Source organism: Dasypus novemcinctus, chromosome 13 (genome assembly GCF_030445035.2).
Source record: "Dasypus novemcinctus isolate mDasNov1 chromosome 13, mDasNov1.1.hap2, whole genome shotgun sequence".
Lineage (NCBI taxonomy): Eukaryota > Metazoa > Chordata > Mammalia > Cingulata > Dasypodidae > Dasypus > Dasypus novemcinctus.
This window is the reverse complement of record NC_080685.1, coordinates 31370594-31392981: the sequence shown is the minus strand read 5'-3', so window position 1 is coordinate 31392981 and position 22388 is coordinate 31370594. Positions and strand designations below refer to the sequence as shown.

The 22388-nt window shown below is 41.3% G+C and overlaps 1 protein-coding gene and 1 pseudogene across 7 annotated transcripts in view; one reads left to right on the top strand and one right to left on the bottom strand.

Annotated features, from left to right (window-relative positions):
* Positions 1–306: 306 nt before the first annotated feature.
* The window catches only part of GON4L (gon-4 like), a 111033-nt gene continuing 88951 nt past the window's right edge, over positions 307–22388 (top strand). For 3 of the 7 annotated variants that reach the window (XM_058309847.2, XM_058309846.2, XM_058309852.2), the window contains exons 1-3: positions 307–394; positions 2182–2713; positions 10274–10465. In XM_058309847.2, the coding sequence (XP_058165830.1) occupies positions 2209–2713; positions 10274–10465 (697 nt within the window). In that variant the 5' untranslated portion in view covers positions 307–394; positions 2182–2208. The remainder of the gene's footprint in view (positions 395–2181; positions 2714–10273; positions 10466–22388) is intronic. The other 4 variants (XM_058309849.2, XM_058309848.2, XM_058309851.2 and 1 more) reach the window with 3 other exon arrangements.
* LOC105747185 (ras-related protein Rap-1A pseudogene) lies at positions 12352–12919 on the bottom strand (annotated as a pseudogene).

Sequence of the window (22388 nt, the reverse complement as noted above, 5' to 3'; positions counted from 1 at the left end):
TTCCCATTGTCTCACAGGGTTTATTGTGAAGACCAAATCACTTATGATAAAAGAAAACATTTTGTAAAATGTAGAGTGTTATACCGATGTGAATAATGATTATGGACTGAGTCCAACAATCTGAACCATGCCCCAGCCTCCGCTCTGTTTGTGTAAGATAGCTCCTTGGGTAGAGAGAGCAAGATAGCGCCTTTAAATTTTTTTGCCAACAACTAACGTACTACCGCTGTAGCGTCACTCCGCCCTAAAATAGGATGGAGCCCACCATTTAGCGCATGCTCCTTGACGCCCTGAGACGCCGCGCACCAGTACTCGGGGGCGCGCACGTCAGTCGCTGTCGTTGGCTGACTTCCGGTGGTGCTGAAGCCGAGTTTCCGCGGGATACGGCCGGCGGGTGAGGATACTGGGTCGTTTGTGGGGGTCGGGAAGAGGCAAATGGGAGCGGGGGGTAAGCTAGGTGAAGGCCATTCAGGATGAGGGGCTCGGGTCTGAAGGTGGGCGCTGGGAGGTAGGAGTGTGAAGGAGTCTGGAAGGGGAAACTTGGTCCAAGGCTAGGCACTGAGGTAGAAAGCGCAGGTAGATCCCCTTTCTGAGTTGTTTTCCTAGAAGAGGGCCTCGCAGCGACAGCCTCCGGATTGACATTCATTTTCTCTGTGGTCCGATTCAGGCCCCTAAAGGAGGGGCCTCTTTCGAGTTACTGCTGTGCCTGAGGTGCCTGGAGCCGAGCCCTGCACGCTGCTGACTTTCTATTTTTCTTTTCTGCACCTCACATATTTCATCTGTGAAATAAAAGACTCGCCTCGTCTGCTCTCACTCCGTTCCTTACCCACTCGCCATCCTCCCTCGTAGGTATTAGGGGAATCTTCACGCATTTATTTGAGCACTTATTACCAAGATAAGGACATAAGTTGGTTTTTGGGGTAATCTCTATTGTCCTGGAAGAAGTGAATTAGGGAGATATTAAAACTAACCTTATAGTTCAGACTCAGAGGTAGAAGGAACCTTATTTTTCAGTTCTCTAATCCAAGCTTTCATTTAGTAGCATGATAGGTGGGCATTCTGACTTTGGTTGAACATTGTCAGGGAAGAGGAACTCGTAAAGCATGGCAGTCATCTTCTGTTCTTGTACATATTTCATTGAGAGCAAAGTTTTTTTTTCTGGGTAGAAAGATGAAATCAATTTTCATATAATTTGTAACCTTTTGGTCCAAATGATAAACACAAGAGAAACAGTTTTTCAAGGCTTTATTCATTCATTTATTCAGGGACACTCAATGTGTGGCTACAATGGGCCAGATACTGCTAGGTAGGAGGGTTACTAGTTGAAAGAGTCCTTCCCCTCAAAAGCTCATAGTTTTGGATTAGGGAAAAAGGAAGGTAAACAGGTACGTGATAAGATGCATCTTATAAAAGAGGTTTACAAATAAGTGCTGTAGCAATATAAGAGAAAATGCCTTCCAGTTTAGGTCAGTGTTGCTCTTAATATGTGATAACTAGAATTGAAGTTGAGAGTCCAGAAGTAATGTAGTACAGAGAACAGTAGGAATCTCCTCTCCCTTGTTTTCAACACAAAATTTCTATTAATATAACTTAGACTTTGTTAAACACCACACTTTGTTTTTGGATTTTTTCTAATAATGAAAATATCTGTTTATGAAAACAATAGCAGACATTTATCTCTTACTATATAGTGACAAAGGTGCTGTTTTTCATTTCATTTTATAGCTGAAGAAACTGAGATTCAGATTAGGTAAGTTATGTAAGGTCACAAAATGACACAGAAAAGCTGACTTGGGAGACAAATTCAGACAGTTTCACTCCACAATTTGCTCTCAGTTCTGCCTTCCTAATGGGTATAATGACTTACACTTATTAAACATTTACTATTTAATTCTTACAACAACTCTATGAGATAAGGTGAGTTACTATATTTTACAGTTGAGGAAACTGAAGCTTAGAGAGGTAAAGTCACTAGGTCAAGGTAACGTAACTAACTAATCGATAATAGAGTTGGGATTTGAACTCAGGCACTCTGTCTCCCATCTCCCAACTAAAGAGAGATTGTGCATTTGGTATCGTGTATTGTGTCCATGATTAAACATGAATAACTGAAAAGATATTTGAGAAAGTCTTATCATTAATTAATATGAAGGTGATAAGAACTTGATTTTCTCCTTTCAGGATAGAACAAAAGTAAGGCTTTTAAAAATGTTGCCCTGTAAGAAGAGAAGAACCACAGCGACAGAGTCCCCACAGCATAAGGGCAACCATGAAGAAGATGACTTAGATCTAGAATCAGCTGTTAAACCAGAATCTGACCAGGTTAAAGACTTGAACTCAGTGTCACTGTCCTGGGGTCCAAGCCATAGCAGAGCAGCTGGCCTTGAAATACAGTCTCTGCAGGATGCAAGAAATGAACTTGGTATGGAGGATCTATCTTTGAGCTCCAGGGTGCCCCCACAAGACACAAATGTACCAGTTCTGGAAGCTGTTGATGTGACCATCTCTCAGGGAATCACCTTATCTTCTTTGGAGGCTTCCCAACCCTTTAATATATGTATTGATAAAGGAAAACTCCAGGCCACTGGCTCAAGGAGAGGGAAGAAAATTGTACTCAGGCCAGGGCCAGTTACCCTAGAAGACAGAGGTGATCATCCCATCATAAAGGAACCTTTTTCAGATGAGCCTAGTGAAGAATTCAAGGAAGAAGGAGGTAAGATATGAAGTGTCTTTAGACTGCATTTTTCTTGTAAATACTACTTTGTCATTGCTTTCTCCACGGTGTCTTTACAAATGGTATTTCTGAGAGGGGATACTGGTTTGGTAGGGAATTATAATTGTGGACTCTTAATGGTCAGCAGAGAACTTTATGAATGGTTAGATACTTTCTTCACCCCTCTCTTCCCATTCCCTAAATCCTCATTATCCCTTTCTTCCCTTTCTCTCATCCTTTAATCTGCATGTCTGGAGTGATGAACTATATATGGTCTTCCTTCCCCCTCTTCATTTAAAAAAAATTATTGAATAATATTCATACATGAACATATATAAATAATAAGTATGTAGTAAAAGTTGTAAACTTTATAAAACAAACATGCCTAACATGACACAGGGCTCCCATACATCATCCCACCACCAATGCCTTGCATTGCTGTGAAACATTTGTAACAAATTATGAAAGAGTATTGTCAAAATATTGCTACTAATGATAGTCCATATCTTACATTTGGTGTATTTTTTCCCAATTATTTTTTGTTCATAAATAAACCTTATAATTTAGCTAAAGTGTATAATCAATAGCATTTGGCATAATCACAGAGTTGAGCATTCATCACTTCAATCAATATTATTTGAGTATTTTCATTGCTCAAAAACAATAAAAAAAAAAACCCACTATCATCCCCATATGTTAGTGTTACTCATTACAAATGCTATGATGTGTTTTCACCATTTCTGTTTATTTCCAAACATTTGCAAACACCTTTTTACCAGTTCTGCACAGATTAAACCTCAGCTTTCCATTCTCTAACCACTTTCTATTCTCTGGTGACAAATTCTAGCTGTTAACTCCATGAGATTAACAATATATTTAATTCATAATAGCACAATCATACCATATTTGTCTTTTTGTCCAGCTTCATAATATTCCGTTGTGTGTATATACCACAGTTTATCCATTCATCAGTTGATGGACACCTGGGTTGTTTCCATCTTTTGGCAATTGTGAATAATGTCACTATGAAATCAGCGTGCGAATGTCTGTTGTGTCACTGCTTTCAGTTATGGGTATATCCCTTGTAGTGATATTGCTGGGTCACATGGCAGATCTATATCGAACTTTCTTAGGAACTGCCAAGCAGACTTCCACAGTGGCTGTATCATTCTACATTCCCACCAACAGTGAATAAGAGTTTCTGTCTCTCACATCCTCTCCAATACTTGCAGTTTTCTGTTTTATTTTTTTTTATTTTTTATTATTATTATTTAATTAAGCAGTTTTATTGAGATATGTTCACTACCATATGATCTATCCAAAGTGAATAATCAGTGACTTTTAGTATTGAACCCAGGACCTTGTACATGAGAAGCAGGCACTCAGCCACTGAGCTACATCTGCTCCCCAGTATGCTGCCACAAAGTTGTTAGAGGTGTTTAATTTTGAGGAGGTTCCATTTATCTATTTTTTCTTTTGTTGCTGGTGTTTTTGGTGTAAGGTTTAAGAGACCCCCACCAACTACCAGGTCTTGTAGGTGTTGCCCTGTTCATCTTCTAAGAATTTTATGGTCCTGGCTTTTATGTTGAAGTCTTTGATTCATTTTGAGTTGATTCTTCTATAGGTTGTGAGATAAGGGTCCTTTTTCATTCCTTTTCTAATGGATATCCAGTTCTCCCAGCACCATTTATTGAAGAGACTGCTTTTTCCCATCAACATAGACTTGATAAGTTTGCCCAAAACCGGTAGTTCTTAGAACTGGTTTTATCAACTGATAAACCAGTTGTTTTATCAACTGATAAACTGATTAATCAACTGAGTTTTGATAAGCCTACAAAGTGGACTTTGACTATAGAGGTGAGGGTTTATTTCTGAACTCTCAATTTGATTCCATTGATCACTGTGTCTGTCTTTATGCCAATACCATGCTGTTTTGACAGCTGTAGTTTTATTATACACTTAAAGGTTAGGAAGCATGAGTCCTACTGTGCTACTCTTTTTTAGGATGTTTTTGGCTATTCGGGACCCCTTTCCCTTGCAAATAAGTTTGGTAATTGATTTTCCTATTTCTGTAAAGCAGTCTCTTGGAATTTTGATTAGATTCTGTTGAATCTATAAATCAGTTTTGGTAGAATTGACATCTTCATGATGCTTAGTCCTCCAGACCATGACCATGGAATGTTTTTCCATTTGTTTAGGTCTTTCATTTCTTTTAGCAGAGTTTTGTAGTTTTCTGAATATAGATCCTTTACAGTCTTGGTTAAATTAATTCCTAGATATTTGAGTCTTTTTGTCGCTATTATAAATGGAATTTTTTTCTTGATTTCCTCCTCAACTTGCTCATTACTATAGTATAGAAACACCACTAATCTTTGTGAACTGATCTTATATCCTGCTGTTTTGCTGAACTGATTTAATAGCTCTAATAGTTTTGTTGTAGATATTTTAGGATTTTCTAAATGCGAGATCATGTCATCTGCGAACAGTGAGTTTTACTTTGTTTTCCTCTAATTTAGATGCCTTTTATTTCTTTTTTTGTCTAATTGCTCTAGCTAGAACTTATAGCGCAAGTTTGAATAACAGTGCCTGTTGTTCATTATTATCATTAGAATAATGAAGCTGCTATAAAAATGATTGAAGTGATGAATGGACAACTATGTGATTATACTGAATACCATTGATTGTAATTTACTTTTTCCATGATATTGTTATCTGGCTTTGGTATTAAGGTGATATTGGCTTCATAGAATGAGTTTGGTAGTGTTCTTTCTTATTCAATTTTTGGAAGAGTTTGAGTACGATTGGTGTCAAAGCTTTGAATGCTTGGAAGAATTCACCTGTGAAGCCATCTGGTCCTGGGCTTTTTATTTTGGGAGTTGTTTGATGACTGTTTCAAACTCTTTACTCATGAGTGATTTCTTGAGTCTTCTTTTTCTTCTTGGGTCAGTGTACATTGTAGTTCCTAGAAGTTTTTCCATTTCATCTACATTGTCTAGTTTGTTGGTGTTTACTTGTTCATAGTCTCCTTTTTATGATTTCTTTTATTTCTCTGGGTCAGTAGTAATGTCCCCATTTTCATTTCTTTTTTTAAAGATTTATTATTTATTTATTTCTCTCCCCTTCCTGCCCCCCCAGTTGTCTGCTCTCTGTGTCCATTCGCTGTGTGTTCTTCTGTGACCACTTCTGTCCTTATCAGCGGCACCAGGAATCTGTGTTTCTTTTTGTTGTGTCATCTTGCTGTGTAAGGTCTCCGTATGTGCGGTGCCATTCTCGGGCAGGCTGCGCTTTCTTTCGCACTGGACGGCTCTTCTTACAGGGCGCACTCCTTGTGCGTGGAGCTCCCCTATGCGGGAGACACCCCTGTGTGGCACGGCACTCCTTGCGCGCATCAGCACTGCGCATGGGCCAGCTCCACACAGGTCAAGGAGGCCCGGGGTTTGCACCGCAGACCTCCCATGTGGTAGGCGGACACCCTATCCATTGGGCCAAGTCTGCTTCCCTCCACTTGTATTCTTGTCGCCGGCACTGGGAATCTTTTGTCTCTTTTTTGTTGCATCATCTTGCTGCGTCAGCTCTCCATGTGTACAGTGCCACTCCTGGGCAGGCTGCGCTTGTTTCGCGTGGGGCAACTCTCCTTATGGGCGCACTCCTTGCGCATGGGGCTCCTCTATGCAGGGGACACCCCTGTGTGGCACGGCACGCCTTGCGTGCATCAGCACTGAGCATGGGCCAGCTTCACCACACGGGTCAAGAACCTCTGGGTTTGAACCTTGGACCTCCCATGTGGCAGGCGGACACTCTAGCCCTTGAGCCAAATCCGCTTTCCCCTTATTACTCATTGTACTTAATATTTAGTGCAATTCTTTTTGTTGTCTTGCTTTCTTTTGAGTAACATTTCAGGTTTCTGATTATGAAAGCACCATATGGTCATTGTAGAAAAAAAAATTACAGAAAAGACATCTGAGTTATTTTAAAGTATTGGCAACTTGTTCCAGTTGATACACTGTTAAATCTTATTACTAGAGTGCAGGTTCTAGTGATTAAACCCTGCTCTTTAATGGTTTTTATTTTAGTAGAATTTTATTCTTATTAAGTTGTATGTATTTATTTACCTTAATTTCTACTAAACTTTTTTTCTTTCTTTGCCTCCTAAAAGTAATTAGCATAGGGAGGTTTCACTTTATGATTAGTTGATTTTGTACATTCTTTGGCTACTTACTTTCATGTTTTCAATTTACAGTTCTTAGGCTGGCATTAAACGTTCAGGTATGCCTGTATAAAGCTTTTCCTTCTCTCTATCTCTTTTCCTGTAATGCTTCTCATTTCTGAGGTCTTTCAGCACCTAGCACACCTGTAGAGGAAAAGAAGAGTAGGGTTCTAAAGGGTTCTAAGGGAGGGAGATTAAATTGAAAAGCAGTGTGATGTCTGAGTAAAAAGAGTTGCAGAGAAAAGAAACATTTTCTCTGTATAAAGTATGAAAGATGATTTTGTTGTGCAGCTGACAATTTTAAAGAGTAATTCTAAATATGTTTTATGTAGTAAAAGTACCAATGGAAGAAGCTCTACATAACCAAAGTGAACTTCAGTATTTTGAGGGGTACTACTTCCTTAGATTTAAGGGTTCTGATGAGTTTGCTTAAAAGGTCAGAAGCAGATGTAGCTCAAGTGATTGAACTCCCGCCTACCACACAGGAGGTCCCGGGTTCGGTTTCCTTTGCCTCCTGGAGAAGTCAAACAAGACAGCAAGCTGGCACTATGGGCTGGTGTTGCAAGCTGACACAACAAGGTAAAGCAAGGAGGCACAAAGAGGAAAGTCAATGAGAGGCACAACAAAGCAGGGAGTAGAGGTAGCTCAAGCAATTGAGTGCCTCTCTCCCACATGGGAGGTCTCAGGTTCGATTCCTGGTACCTCCTAAAGAAAAGACGAACAGACACAGAGAGCACACAGTGAATGGACACAGGGAGCAGACAGTAAGCGCAAACAACAAAAGGGGGCGATAAATAAAAATAAATCTTCAAAAATTTTTAAAAAAAGGTCTTTTGTTTCAGTTCAGGTTTTAAGATGTTAGACATGGTCAATTCTAAAAGTTATTATTTTTTAAAATATTTATTTATTTCTCTCCCCTCCCTCCCCACCCGGGTTGTCTGTTCTCTGTGTCTATTTGCTGCGTCTTGTTTCTTTGTCTGCTTCTGTTGTTGTCAGCAGCATGGGAATCTGTGTCTCTTTTTGTTGCATCATCTCTCAGCGTGTGCAGCGCCACTCTTGGGCAGGCTGCACTTTCTTTCACGCTGCATGGCTCTCCTACGGGGTGCACTCCTTGCACGTGGGGCTCCCCTGTGCATGGGACACCCTGCAGGGCACTCCTTCCGCGCATCAGCACTGCGCATGGGCCAGCTCCACACTGGTCGAGGAGGCACAGGGTTTGAACCACGGACCTCCCATGTGGTAGATGGACGCCCTAACCACTGGACCAAGTGCGTTTCCCTCTAAAAGTTATTAAAGAATGCTGATAAAATGAAAAAAACAGTATTGATTGCAATTTTCTTTTATAAGAAATTTGGCTGAGAGGAACTTTTGATTTGATAGGTTTAGGATTTAACTCCTTGTAGAGTCTCTGTTAAGGCCCAAAGCCTTTAGACTTTTTTACCTTAAGTAATCATGGGCTCCAGAAGTAAAGGAAGTTGGGAAGTGGCTGTGGCTCGAGCAATTGAGTTCCTGTTTACCAAATAGAGGACCCGGGTTCCATTCCCGGGACCTCCTGGTAAAAAAAGAAAAAGGTGTCCCAGAAAGAGACGCACTGAAAAGATGATGACGCAACCAGATAGAAAAACAAGTAAAGGAAGTGAGATTGAGAGCAAATACAATTAAGGTTTGATTAATGCTTTATTTTACTTTATTTGTGTTTTTAAAGATTTATTTTATTTACTCCCCGCCCCATACACCTCTCCATTGTTTTTTGCGCTTACTGTTTGCTCTCTGTGTGTCTGCTTGTTTTCTCTTTAGGCGGCACCAGCATATGATCCTGGGACCTTCCAGAGTGGGAGAGATGTACTCAGTCTTTTGTGCCACTTCAGCTCCCTGGTCTGCTGTGTCTCTTACTGTCTCTCCTCTGTTTTTGTTGTGTCATCTTGCTGCGCCAGCTCTCTGTGCTGGCCAGCACTCTGCGTGGGCCAGCACTCTGTGTGGGCTAGCATGCTGCTCAGGCCAACTTTCCTCTCAGGCCAGCTTACCTCGCAGACCAGGTTGCCTTTCTTCAGGAGGCCCCAGGAATTGAACCCTGGACCTCCAGCACAGTAGACGGGAGGGAGCCCAGCCGCTTGAACCACATCTGTTTCCCAATGCTTTATTTTAAAATGAAAGTTTTTCTTCCTTCTTTTTGTGGGGGACCTATATTTAACAAAGCATGTTTGTCCATTAAAATTGCTAATGTTGAGATTGCAGTTCAAAAAAGCATAAAAGCTAATTATTTTGAATGGGGCTTAGTGACAAATAATTTGATTTTTTTAAAATGAAATTTTGATGGACTAATAAACAAACATAGGGAAAAATCAGAAATATTGAAGGTACACAGTGAAAAGTTACACCCTTTCAACCTGTTCTCTTGTTCCCCAAATCTTCTTCCCAGAGGCAATCACTGTTGAAGTTTCTTGCATATATTCCAGAGATACTTTGTATGTATGCCAGTCTTTTGTATACGTATCCTATAGGTAATGACTTTATTTCTAATGTTTACTTCTGATACTGTAAGCATCGTTGCTTTTTATTTATTTTTTTTATTTTCTATACTTTAAAAATTAAAAAAAAATACTTTAGATTACATAAATGTTATGTGAAAAAAAATAGGGGATTCCCATATGCCCCACTCCCTACTCCTTCCATACTTTTTCACATTAACAACATCCTTCATTAGTGTGGTACATTTGTTGCGATTGATAAACACACATTGGAGCATTGCCATTAAGTGTGGATTATAGTTTACATTATGTTTACACTCTGTCCCACACAATTTTGTACGTTATGACAAAATATATAATAGTCTGTATCCATCATTGCAGTGTCATTCAGGGCAATTCCAATGTTCCGAAATGCCCCCATTCTACACCTGTTTTTCCCTCTCCCTCCCCTCAGAACCTCTGGTGGCCACTGCCTCCGCATCAATGATAGAAGTTCTTCCATTGCTGGAATACCAATAAGTCTATAGTAGAATAACAGTAAGTCATCTTAAGTACAGTTCATTCCCCAGTCCTGAGGATGCTTGGATGGTGATGCCCACTCTGCCTCTAATTGAGAGGGGGCTTAGATCCCATGGGGCTGATAGATGGGACTAACTTGCTTGCAGTTGCAGACTCTCTCTTTTCCTTGGGATGGGTCTTGTCCATCATCATATCCTTGTTAGTTGTCCTGAATGAAACTGTTTTTAAGAAAGGAGTCTCCCTGTATAATATATGATTAATTCATCAAGTGATCTAACTGAAGACTTTTTAAAAAAGATGTTAATTCTACTACAGAGTATGATTGAGAATGGGCAAAATGTGGAGAAATATTTGTGATTCTTCTAGGAAAACCTCAAATGCATTCTGGAGGGGAGTTACCTTCACTGCCATCAGGCAGCTTCTCTGCACAACTAGGGTCCCAGGCTATGAAATCTTCACAACCCAGTGTCTATGCCTCTCCTCAAGAAAAGCTACCCAGGACTCGAGCTCACCAAGCTGAGGAAGAGATAGAGGATGGTGGACTCTTCATTCCAATGGGTAGGGTTGCTTTTTACTTTATTTTTTTTAATTAAAAAAAAAAGATTTTTATTGATGTATAATATGTGAAAAACTGAGTATATCCCAAGTGTATAGTTGACTGAATTTTCACAAATGGAATACCTATGTAATCAGCAACCAAATCAAGAAACGATACTATCAATATCTCAGAAAGTTCCCATGTCCTCCTTTTCTTTTATTATTATTATTATTATTATTTTAATTTCTCTCCCCGCCCCCCAGTTGTCTGTTCTCTGTGTCCATTTTGCTGCGTATTCTTCTTTGTCTGCTTCTGTTGTTGTCAGCGGCACGGGAATCTGTGTCTCTTTTTGTTGCGTCATCTTGTTGTGTCAGCTCTCCGTGTGTGCGGCTCCATTCTTGGGCAGGCTGCACTATCTTTCGCGCTGGGCGGCTTTCCTTACGGGGCGCACTCCTTGCGCGTGGGGCTCCCCTACGCAGGGGACACCCCTGTGTAGCAGGGCACTCCTTGTACGCATCAGCACTGTGCATGGGCCAGCCCCACACAGGTCAAGGAGGCCCGGGGTTTGAACCATGGACCTCCCATATGGTAGACGGATGCCCTATCCATTGGGCCAAGTCTGCTTTCCCTTTTCTTTTATTATTAACCCCCTCACCCATGGGTAGTAACTCTCCTGATTTCCAGCAGCATGGAGTGGTTCAGTTGTTTTGTAATGTATGAATGGAATCATATGCATGTACTTTTTGTACTAGCTTTTCTTCATGCAACATTGTATTTATGAAATTTATCCATATTGTTGCATGTAGTTGTAGATGGTTCACATTAATTGCTGTATAGTATTCCATCTTTTGAATACTCTACATTACTAATCCTTTCAACTTTTAAAACAAACTTTTTAAAATGTACTAAAATTTAATCATCCATAAAAGCTGTAATTTAATGACAGTAAAACACAAGAAGCAATATTTAGAGTTGGTTTAGTATATTATATATTTTAGCTTTGAAAGCCATAGAAATTAGTTATCCCATTTTTCCTGTAAAGACCCATTTTTCAAAGAATTATGCACAATTTTAATTAGAATATAATGACAGGGAAGCAGATGTGGCTCAACTGATAGAGCTTTTTTTTTTTTTCTTTTTTTGAGCTTTGGAGAACTTTTTATTGTTTAAAAATCATAATTGAAGTTTCAAAAAAACATACAACCCAACACATGACCCAACTTAAGTCCCTCCTCCCTAGCACAGGAGAGCACAGGGCTGTTCCCTCCTGTCCTGCCCACACCACTAGCCAGGACCCTGCCCTGGGAGGCCAACCTGCCTGACCATGTGCTAAGTTGCCGGCTGGGGAGGGGCCCTGGGGGGAGTTGGGGTGGCTGGCTCCCTGCACCCCTCACCCCTTGCACATCTGTAGTCCATGTGTGGGAAGAGAGGGTGATTCCTGGGCAGTGGACCTCCAAGGGAGATAAAGAGCCATCTCCAATCGTCCCACCCCTCCCTTACCTCCCTGCTCAAGGGAAGCTATCATCATCATCCGCCATCTCCTTGGCAAACTCCAGGTTTTTTTTTCACAGTGCTTGATAGGGAAGAATCATGATAAAAAGGTCAATATGAAATAATTTGATTATAGTAGCAATATCTAACATTTGAAATGCATTCATGCTCTTTTGTATAATCTTATTAGAGTCAAGTATATTTATTTTCATGTCTGTTATAACTGCTATTGCAAAGGAGAAATATTATTATCTTTTTTTCCAAGAGATATACACAGAGTAATTTTTTTCTCCAGGGAAATTGTGCAAACCAAAATAAGATCTAAATTCTTCACATAATATATAAAACAGAAGAAGCCTCTTCAGATTTACTTTTTAAAGTCTGGAATGCTGACACTTTCCAATTAGTTAACAGTGCTTCATTCCTGTAATCTGGCTCAGAACTGCTGCTTACTGTCGGTCTAGAGCAGCAGACATGATTTCTTTTTAGGCTTCTTCTTTTCCACTGGTGGTTTCCTATTTATCTGTCTGACCAGATCATAAAATATCTCATTAACGTTGATCTTTGACTTTGCAGAAGATTCAAAAAAGTCACAGTTACACCAGTCTCTTGCTAAATTCTGACTCTGTTCTTTGCCAACAATTCACTCATCTTCCAGGTCACATTTATTGCCAACCAAAATCATTGGAACATCTTCTATGTTCTTAACCTGTAAAATCTGTTCCCTCAGGTCCTCTCATTAAATGTGGACTGAGCTGGCCATTCTTCATATACAAATCTGTCATCGCTGTAAATTGCTCTGTCCCTGCTGTATCCAGAATTTCGAGCATACACTGTTGGCAGTCTACTCCGACTTGTTTTCTGTAGGAATCTTCTACTGTCAGATCATATTTTTCAACAAAAATTTCCTGAACAAATTGAACTTTAATAGCAGACTTCCCCACACCTCCTGAACCAAGGACTGCTAGCTTGTACTCATGCATGGTGTGGGCCCTTTGAATACTGACAATCCCTACCCATCCGGCACCGCCACCTCCCCCTCCCCTCCCCCTCCCCCTCCCCCTCCCCCTCCCCCTCCCCCTCCCCCTTCCCCTCCCCCTCCTCCCTCTCTCTCCTCCCTCCTCTGGCCATGGAGTCTGTTCCTGCTCTGGGTGGCGGTGGCGGGGGACGGTGGCACCTCCAGAACACCTAAAACAAACTTTTTATCTTGAAATACTTTCAAACTTACAAAAGTTACAAAAATAATAACAAACCCCATGCAGAGAACCCCAACATACCTCTTTTCCTCTAGATACTAGGCCCACCAATATTAACATTTTACCATGTTTGCCCTGTCTACCTATCTACCTATCTTCTTTTTATTTTTGTAAAACTTTTCTTCTACTTTATTTAAAAGACAACTGCATACCCTGGATGGTGCTTCAGAGGCAATCACCGGACATTGTAAATCCTCACAGGGCCCACTGGATGGAATGGGGGAGAGTATGGGCCATGATGTGGACCATTGACTATGAGGTGCAGAGGTGCCCAAAGATGTACTTACCAGGTCCAATGGATGTGTCATGATGATGGGAGCGGGTGTTGTTGGGGGGGGAGAGGGGGAGTGGGGGAGCGGGGTTGAATGGGACCTCACATATATATTTTTGATGTAATATTATTACAAAGTCAATAAAAAAAAATAAATAAAAAAAAAGACAACTGCATAAAGCACCTATCTTTTTATCTATCTGTCTATCTAATCTTACCCATCCATCCATTTTTGGAACACGTGAGTGTAAGCTGTATACATCATGCTCCTGAACACTTAAAACTGTCTTATACATTTCCTATGAACAAGGATCTCACTTATGTAACCACCTTAAATGCAGTTATCAAGGTCAAGCAATTTAACATTGATTTAAAGCTTACTGTCTATATTCCAATTTTTTAAAGTTCATATGCCCCAATAATACTCTTTTGAACCTTTTCTCCTCCCTTACCAGATCCCATCCCAGGATCACATATTGCGTTTACTTGTCATTGTCTCTCTCTCTCCCTTTTTTTTAGGAGGTACTGGGGATTCAACCTGGGACCTCATACATGAGAAGCAGGCACTCAAACCAGCAACACCCAGTCCCTGTCATTGTCTTTTTAGTTGCCCTCCCTCCCTCCCTCCCTTCCTCCCTCCCTCCTTTCCTCCCTTCCTCCCTTCCTCCCTTTCCTTCCCTTCCTTCCCTTCCTTCCCTTCCTTCCTTTCCCTCCTTTCCCTCCTTTCCTTCCTTTCAACATATATATACAACATAAACTTTCCCAACTTAGCCATTCCCAAGCATATCATTCAGTGCAATTAATCACATTCACTGTGGTGCAGGACCCTCACCACTTTCCATTAATACTCATTATGCATTAACTCCCATTCCCTCTGCCCCCCCTACCCCTGGCAACCTCTCTGTTTCTATGAGCTTGCATATTCTCCAGTATTTTCTTTGTAGTTCCCATGGGGCTTAAATTTAACATCCTAAGTCTGTAACAATCTTGTTTGCTGTGATACCAAATTTAACTTTTTTTTTTTTTTAAGATTTATTTATTCCCTGCCTTGTGACTTGTTCCATTCTTTGCTGTCTCTTCTCTGTGGCCATTTGCTGTGCGTTTTTTCTGTATCTGCTCATCTCCCTTTGCTGCGTCATCTTGCTGCGCCAGCTCTCCTTGGTGCATGGGCCATCAGTTCTCCGTGGCTCATGGGCTGTCAGCTCTCCGCAGCACACAGGCCAGCCTGGCTTCACAAGGAGGTCCTGGGATGTGAACCCAGGGCCTCCCATATGGTAGACAGCAGCCCAACTAGTTGAGCCACAGCTACTTCCCCCAATTTAACTTTAACAGTATATTCTGATAACACTTGTTTTCCTGACCTTTATATAGTTCTTGTTACAAAATACATGTTTATACATTATGAGTCCAGAACCACTGAATTATCATTATATTTTATACATTTGCTTTTTAGATCATGTAGGAAATAAAAAGTGACGTTACAAACCCAAAATACAAAAGTACTGGCATTGTGTTTACTCATTGTTACTCTTACTAGATATCATTATTTCTTCATGCAGCTTGATCTATTGTCTATTTTCCTTTTTGTTCAACCTACAGAACTCTCTTTAACATCTCTTGTAGGCTGTTCTAGTATTTTATTTTACTTTTTAAAGATTTTATTTATTTACTTCTCCCCACCCCCTCAGTACACTTGCTGTGTCTTCCTCGTTTCTTTTTTTTTCCTTTTTCTTTTACTTTATTGTTATTTTATTAAATAATCATGCATACCATACAGGATTTCCATACATCACTTCACTGCCAACATCTTGCATTGCTGTGGAACATCTGTTACAAATGATGAAAGAACATCATTAAAATATTACTGCTAACTATAGTCCATATCTTACATTTTGGGTATTTTTCCCACAAACCATCCTATTATTAACAGAATATATTAGTATTGTGTATTTATTATAGTTCATGAGAGAATATTCTCATTTGTTTCCTTTTTCTTTTTCTTTTTTTGGTTTATGCAACTATATTGAAGAAAAATCAGTTTACTAGCAGAGCTATTAACTGATCCCTCATCCATTGACAACTTGCTTCATTTATTCAGTGCTGTATTAAACAGTGTATTGGAAGATAGATTAAGTAATAGCTCCAAGCTTCCTAACAATTTAAATGAAAATTACGAAATGTTGGAGACCCTATTTTGGAATACAAAGAGTGTTTGACTTCCAATTTCCATTCTCTGTAGAACAAGAACAGGTCATTCCTTTATTGACATGCATAAAATACATCACATTTTCTGTTCTGTTGATACTATAAATTCAATACCAATTCTCCAGCCACATCAGTTATGAGCATAAAGTATATCATGTAACCTCAAATCTCTAACAGTGGATGCTGCTATAGAGTAATGCTGCTTCCGTTGATGTGACAACTGAACCTCCATTTCCCTCCCCCTCAGATGACTTCTTAGCATGCTAGAGCAGTGAGGAATGATGTTAGTCTCATAACCAAGGTAGAGTGAAGACATTGGCCACATAATACACATGCTCCATTTTTAAAAAATTCTTAATCTTGGGCAACTGTTCTCTTGTAACTACTTTACAGTTCTAAAAGCAGTTATTGTCCAAAGCTGGAAGAACTTAAGTCTTCTCAGATGAGCATGTGAATGAATGGAGGGAGGTAAACAAAAAAATAAATTAAAAAAGATGAGGTCTGATAGGGGAGCAGCTGGATAAGAAAATAAAAAAAGGAACAGTAACTTAAAGTTTATTCCAGCTATAATCCAGGTTATTTATTTATTTATTTCAGAATGCAGGCTATTCTGACTTTGAGGTAGCATCACATGGCATACTTTTGAGTCCATTCCTGAGATATTCTGTTGTACTTATCTCTGTTTTATAAATCTGTGCAATCTTTGGCACTAAAGGGTCATCTGGGTTTGGATCACATAGCAGTGAACAAATGAATAAAAGAACTTTAGAAATAGTTAAAGCAGGAGACCACTGTGATCTTAGAATATAGAGACAAATGCTGCCATTACTGTTAATATTTGGATGATAAATTCTTGTTGTAAATGTAACCTTAGGTGGTTTGAAGGGGTAGTCTGTAGGAAAATGAATTGTCAAAAAGAATACACCGCCTTGATATGGGCTGTCATTAGGTCCCATAATTGTGGCCTGCCAATGAAACATATCATCCCCAACTGGACCTGCAGAACATTGTGCTGGGGGTTCATGGGCCAAATCACTAAGTTCCTTATTAATCCGTTTCAGCGCCATAGTCTGTGCTTTTCGTCTGGCTCCGCACTATCTCGGTGTGCACTCAAAGGTCCGGCCAAAACTCTTGATTATCAAGGCGGTGTGGAAGGATTCTGTCTTGGTCTCACACCGGTTCTGCCAGACACAGGCACAGAGGGGCTGGGACCTCCCTCAAGCTGTGGCCTCGGCCTCCTCCCCACGCGGCAGCTGGTGCCTCCCTGGCCCTATGGGGCTCACAGGCACGACACCTGTTTCCTTTTTTTAAATCCCCCCACCCCATTGTTGTTCTTTGCCCTTGTTGTCTGCTGTCTGTGTCCATTTGCTGTATGTTCTTTCTGGGTCTGCTTGTCTTTTCTTCTTGGCTTTCTCTTTAGGAGGCACTGGGAACCGATTCTGGTATCTCTGGTGTGGGAAAGAGGCACTAAATTGCTTGAGCCACCTCATCTCACTGGTCTGCTGCATCTCTCACTGTCTCACCTCTGTGTCTCCTTTGGTTGTGTCATCTTGCTGCATGAGCTGTCTGCAGTGCGGGCTGCCAGTTCTCCAAAGAGTGGGCCAGCTTGCCCTCAAAAGGAGTACCTAGAGATTAAACCTGGGGCCTCCCACATGGTAGACGGGAGCCCAGTGGCTTGAGCCACCTCCATTCCCTGCTTTGTTATATCTCTTGTTATGTTTTCCTTCTTGTATCTCTTATTCTATCATCTTGTTACATCAGCTTGCCACATCTGCCCATTTTGTCAGCTCGCTGTCTTGCTTGTCTTCTTTAGGAGGCCCTGGGAAATGAACCAGGGACTTCCCATGTGGTAGGCGGGAGCCTGATCACTTGAGTCACATCGGCTTCCCTGGTCTAGTTTTTTATTTTTTTATTTTTTTAAATTTTTTATTTCTCTCCCCTTCCTCTCCCCCCCCCACCCGTTGTCTGCTCTCTGTGTCCATTCATTGTGTGTTCTTCTGTGTCTGCTTGCATTCTTGTCAGTGGCACCGGGAATCTGTCTTTTTGTTGCATCATCTTGCTGCATCAGCTCTCCGTGTGTGCGGCGCCACTCCTGGGCAGGCTGCGCTTTTTTGTGCTGGGGAGCTCTCTTTGCAAGGCGCATTCCTTTCGCATGGGGCTCCCCTACACGGGGAACACCCCTGTGTGGCACAGCACTCCTTGCACTCATCAGCACTGTGCCAGGTCTAGTCTTGATGAATTCCCTCAGTTTTTGTTTCTCTGAGAGTGTCTTTCTTTGTGTGTTTATGTGTCTGGCTTATTTTATTCAGCATGATGTCTTCAGAATTCATCCATTTTTTTTTTTTTTAATTTTTTTCATTGAAGTTAATAAATCATAAGGAATGTTACATTAAAAAATATAAAAAACAAGAAACCTAAGAGGTTCCCATATAACCCACTCCCCACCCCCACACCACATCATTTTTGAAAATTGTATTTTTTTGAAGATATATACATCACACAAAAAAAGGTTACACTAAAAAATAGGAGGTTCCTCTATACCCCCCACCCCCCCACCCCACTCCTTCCACACCAACAACCTCCCTCATCATTGCGGCACAGTCATCGCACTCGGTAAACACATTTTGGGGCACTGCTGCGCTACACAGATAATAGTTTACCCTGTAATTTGCACTCTCCCCCAGTATGTTCAGTGGGTTATGGCAGGATATATAAGGTCCAGCATCTGACCTTGCAGTATCATTAAGGACAACTCAGAATCTCAACAGTTCCCCCAAATCACATCTCTTCTACCCTCTCCCTGCCCTCAGCAACTAGTGTGGGCACTTTTCCCACCTCGATGCTAAAATTTCTTCTATTACTCATCACAATAGTTTTATAGTAGAGTATTAGTAAGTCCACTCTAGTCCATATTTTATTCCTCCATTCTGTGGACCCTGGGATGGTGATGTCCCCTCTACCTCTAGATCAAGATGGGGCTTAGATTCCACATGGATGATGGATGCAATTCCTCTACTTACAGTTGTAGGCACTCTTGATTCCCTGGTGTGGTGATTGACCATCTTCACCCCACTGTTAGCTAACCTGGGTAAGACCAACAAACCAGAGAGTAGGAATCACCACTCTGCTGAGGCTCAGGGCCAAGCTGACACATGGGCAGTCCAAAGATGCAAGTCTCCTGAGTATGAATCATCCCTAGTGCCAACTACAGGTTCAGTAAAAGTGACAGAAGAGTATCTGAGCGTGTCTTAATCTCTCCCTCATCTTTTATATTTTTTTAAGGATCTATTTATTTATTTAATTTCTGTCCCCTTCCGCCGCTCCACTTGTCTGCTCTCTGTGTCCATTCGCTGTGTGTTCTTCTGTGTCCACTTGCATTCTCATCAGTGGCACCGGGAATCTCTGTCTCTTTTTGTTGCATGATCTTGCTGCGTCAGCTCTCCGTGAGTGCGGTGCCACTCCTGGGCAGGCTGCACGTTTTTTGCACTGGGCGGCTCTCCATACGGGGTGCACTCCTTGTGTGTGGGGCTCCCCTGCGCGGGGCACACTGCTGTGTGGCACGGCACTCCTTGTGCACATCAGCACTGCGTGTGGGCCAGTTCATCACATGGGTCAGGAGGCTCTGGGTTTGAACCCTGAACCTCCCATATGGTAGGTGGACGCTCTGTCCATTGAGTCAAATCTGCTTCGCTCTCCCTCATTTTTGAAAGACAGTTTCGCCAGATACAGAATTCTTGGGTGGCAGTTTTTTGCTTCCAGCACTCTAAGTATGTCATCCCACTGCCTTCTTGCCTCCATGGTTTCGGGTAAGAGATTCGCACTTAATCTTATTGAGGCTCCCTTGTATTTGACACATTGCTTCTCAAGGCTTTCAGAATTTTCTCTTTATTTTTGGTATTGGACCATCTGATTATAATATGTGGAGGGTTGGGTCTATTTGGGTTTTATCCTGTTTGGAGTTTTTTGAATGTCTTTGAGTGCATATTCATGTCTTTTGTTTAATTTGGGATGTTTTCAGCTATTATTTCCTTGACTATTCTCCCCAGTCCTTTCTTTCTTCTTCTGAACTCCCACTATATGTATATTGGTACACTTGATGGTGTCCACGTGTTCCTCAGCTCATCGTTGTCTTCCATATTTCCTTTAGTTCTTTGTTCACGTTATCTTTTAACTCTTTGAGCATATAGGACCAGTTTTTAAAATTCTCTGTCTGCTATGATCTGTGGCTGATCCTCCTCATTAAGGGTTTCTGAGGCCTTAATCTTTTTTTTTTTTAAGATTTATTTATTTATTTATTTCTCCCCCCTTCCCCCACCCCAGTTGTCTGTTCTCTGTGTCTATTTGCTGTGTCGTCTTCTTTGTCTGCTTCTGTTGTTGTCAGCGGCACGGAAATCTGTTTCTTTTTGTTGCGTCATCTTGCTGCATCAGCTCTCCATGTGTGCGGCACCATTCTTGGGCAGGCTGAAACTTTCTTTGGCGCTGGGCGGCTCTCCTTACGGGGTGCACTCCTTGCGCGTGGGCCCCCCTACGCGGGGACACCCCTGCGTCGCAGGGCACTCCTTGAGCACATCAGCACAATGCATGGGCCAGCTCCACACAGGTCAAGGAGGCCCGGGGTTTGAACCGTGGACCTCCCATGTGGTAGATGGACTCCCTAACCACTGGGCCAAGTCCGCTTCCCTGAGGCCTTAATCTTGTACTTTGCCTGGGTCACTGTTTCATGTTTCTTTCTGTTTCATAATCTTTTGTTGAAACCTGGGCATTTTGATATTTTAATGTGTTATCACTAGAATTTTGGAATTTAGACTCTGAGGCATCTGTTTCTTAAGTGTGTATCTTTTTTTTTTTTTGAGATTTATTTTTTATTGATTTCTCTCCCCTTCCCCACCTTCCCACCCCAGTTGCCTGCTGTCTTTGTCCAGTCACTTTGTGTTCTTCTGTATTCCCTTGTGTTCTCGCATTTCATTTTGTCATCTTACTGTGTCAGCTCTCCGTGTGTGCAGCGCCATTCCTGGGCAGGCTGCACTTCCTTTTCGCACTGGGCAGCTCTCCTTACGGGATACACTCCTTGCACGTGGGGTTCCCCCACCCGGGGGACACCCCTGTGTGGCACAGCTCTCCTTGTGTGCATCAGCACTGCGCGTGGCCCAGCTCATCACATGGGTCAGGAGGCCCGTGGTTTGAACCTTGGACCTCCCATGTGGTAGGCGGACACCCTATCCGTTGGACCAACTCTGCTTCCCATTAAGTGTGTGTCTTCTAGAACACTTTCCTTGAATTCCAGGAGCAGACCAAAAAAAAGAAAGGAAAAAAAAAACACCGTTTCCAGTCTTTGCAGAGTGACTTTTGTGAGTGTTTTCCTTCAGAATTTGCCTATATATTAATTGGAGAGAACAATTCAAGGCCAAATCATAGGAGCTTCCCTGGTCCTTTCTGTGAATGTGTCTTATCTTGGGCATGCTTGTGTGGCATGGGGAATTTTCCTGTTTACACAGATATGAATGTCCTCCCTACCCTAAGAAGCAGTTTCCTCAAGGTCCAGGCACGGTGCTGTATGTCCTATAGTAAGCAGTACCTTGCCCCAGGCAGCTGTGACTTGATTGCTTTCCCACAGCATTCTGTAGTAGAGCTCTGGACAAGTTATTGGATAGTAAGCCTGTCCATCAACAGATGAATAGATAAACAAAATGTAGTTTATATACCCACAATGGAATATTAGTTAACCTTAAAAAGGAATGAAGTTCCAGTATATGTGACAACATGGACAAACTTTGAAAAACATTATGCTGAGTCATATAAGCCAGACACAAAAAGGACAAATACTGTATAATTTCACTTACATGAAATATCTAGAATAGGAAAAACATAGAGACAGAAAGAAGAGTAGTAGTTACCAGGTGCTGAAGAGAGGGAGAAGTGAGCAGTTACAACTTAATGGGTACAGAGATTCTGTTTGAAGTGATGAAAAATTTTAGAAATGGATAGTAGTGGTTGTTGCACAGAATTTTAAATGTTATTAATGCTGTTGAATTGTACACTTCGAAATGATTAAAATGGCACATTTTACATTATATGTATTTTACCACCCAAAACAAATTCTTTTAGTGATTTCTGGTTTAATTCCACTGTGGTCAAAGAATATATACCATATGATTTCTGACCTTTGAAAATATTTGAGACTTATTTAGTATTTGGTCTGTTGCATATGCCTTTAAAAAGAAGGTTCATTTTGTGGGTGTTTTCTTTTTTAAGATTATTTATTTCTCTCCCCTTCCCTGCCCCCCCCCCCCCCCCCCCCCCGTTGTCTGTTTCTATTTGCTATGTGTTTTTCTTTGTCCACTTCTGTTGTTGTCAGCGGCATGGGAATCTGTATTTCTTTTTGTTGCGTCTGTTGGAGATTTGGACCCAAAGGGTATCGGGAATGAAAGAGAGAGAGAAGGGAAAAGGAAACAAAGAGAAAGAAAGAGTGAGAGAAAAAGAATGAGAGAGCTGGGATCAGGGGTCTGTGAGTAATAACTCCTCAGACAACTTTATTGTTTACAAGGGGCTCTATATATACCCCAGTGTAGGTGCCAAGAAGCAGGCATACATAGCCTATATGCCAATAAGCATAAACACATAGCCTACCGTGTCATCACGTATTAACTATCAGCATTACCCATAGTCTAAGGAATTTAAAAAAATCTTATCTCAAGGTACAAAGTCTAAGTGTTCTATTCA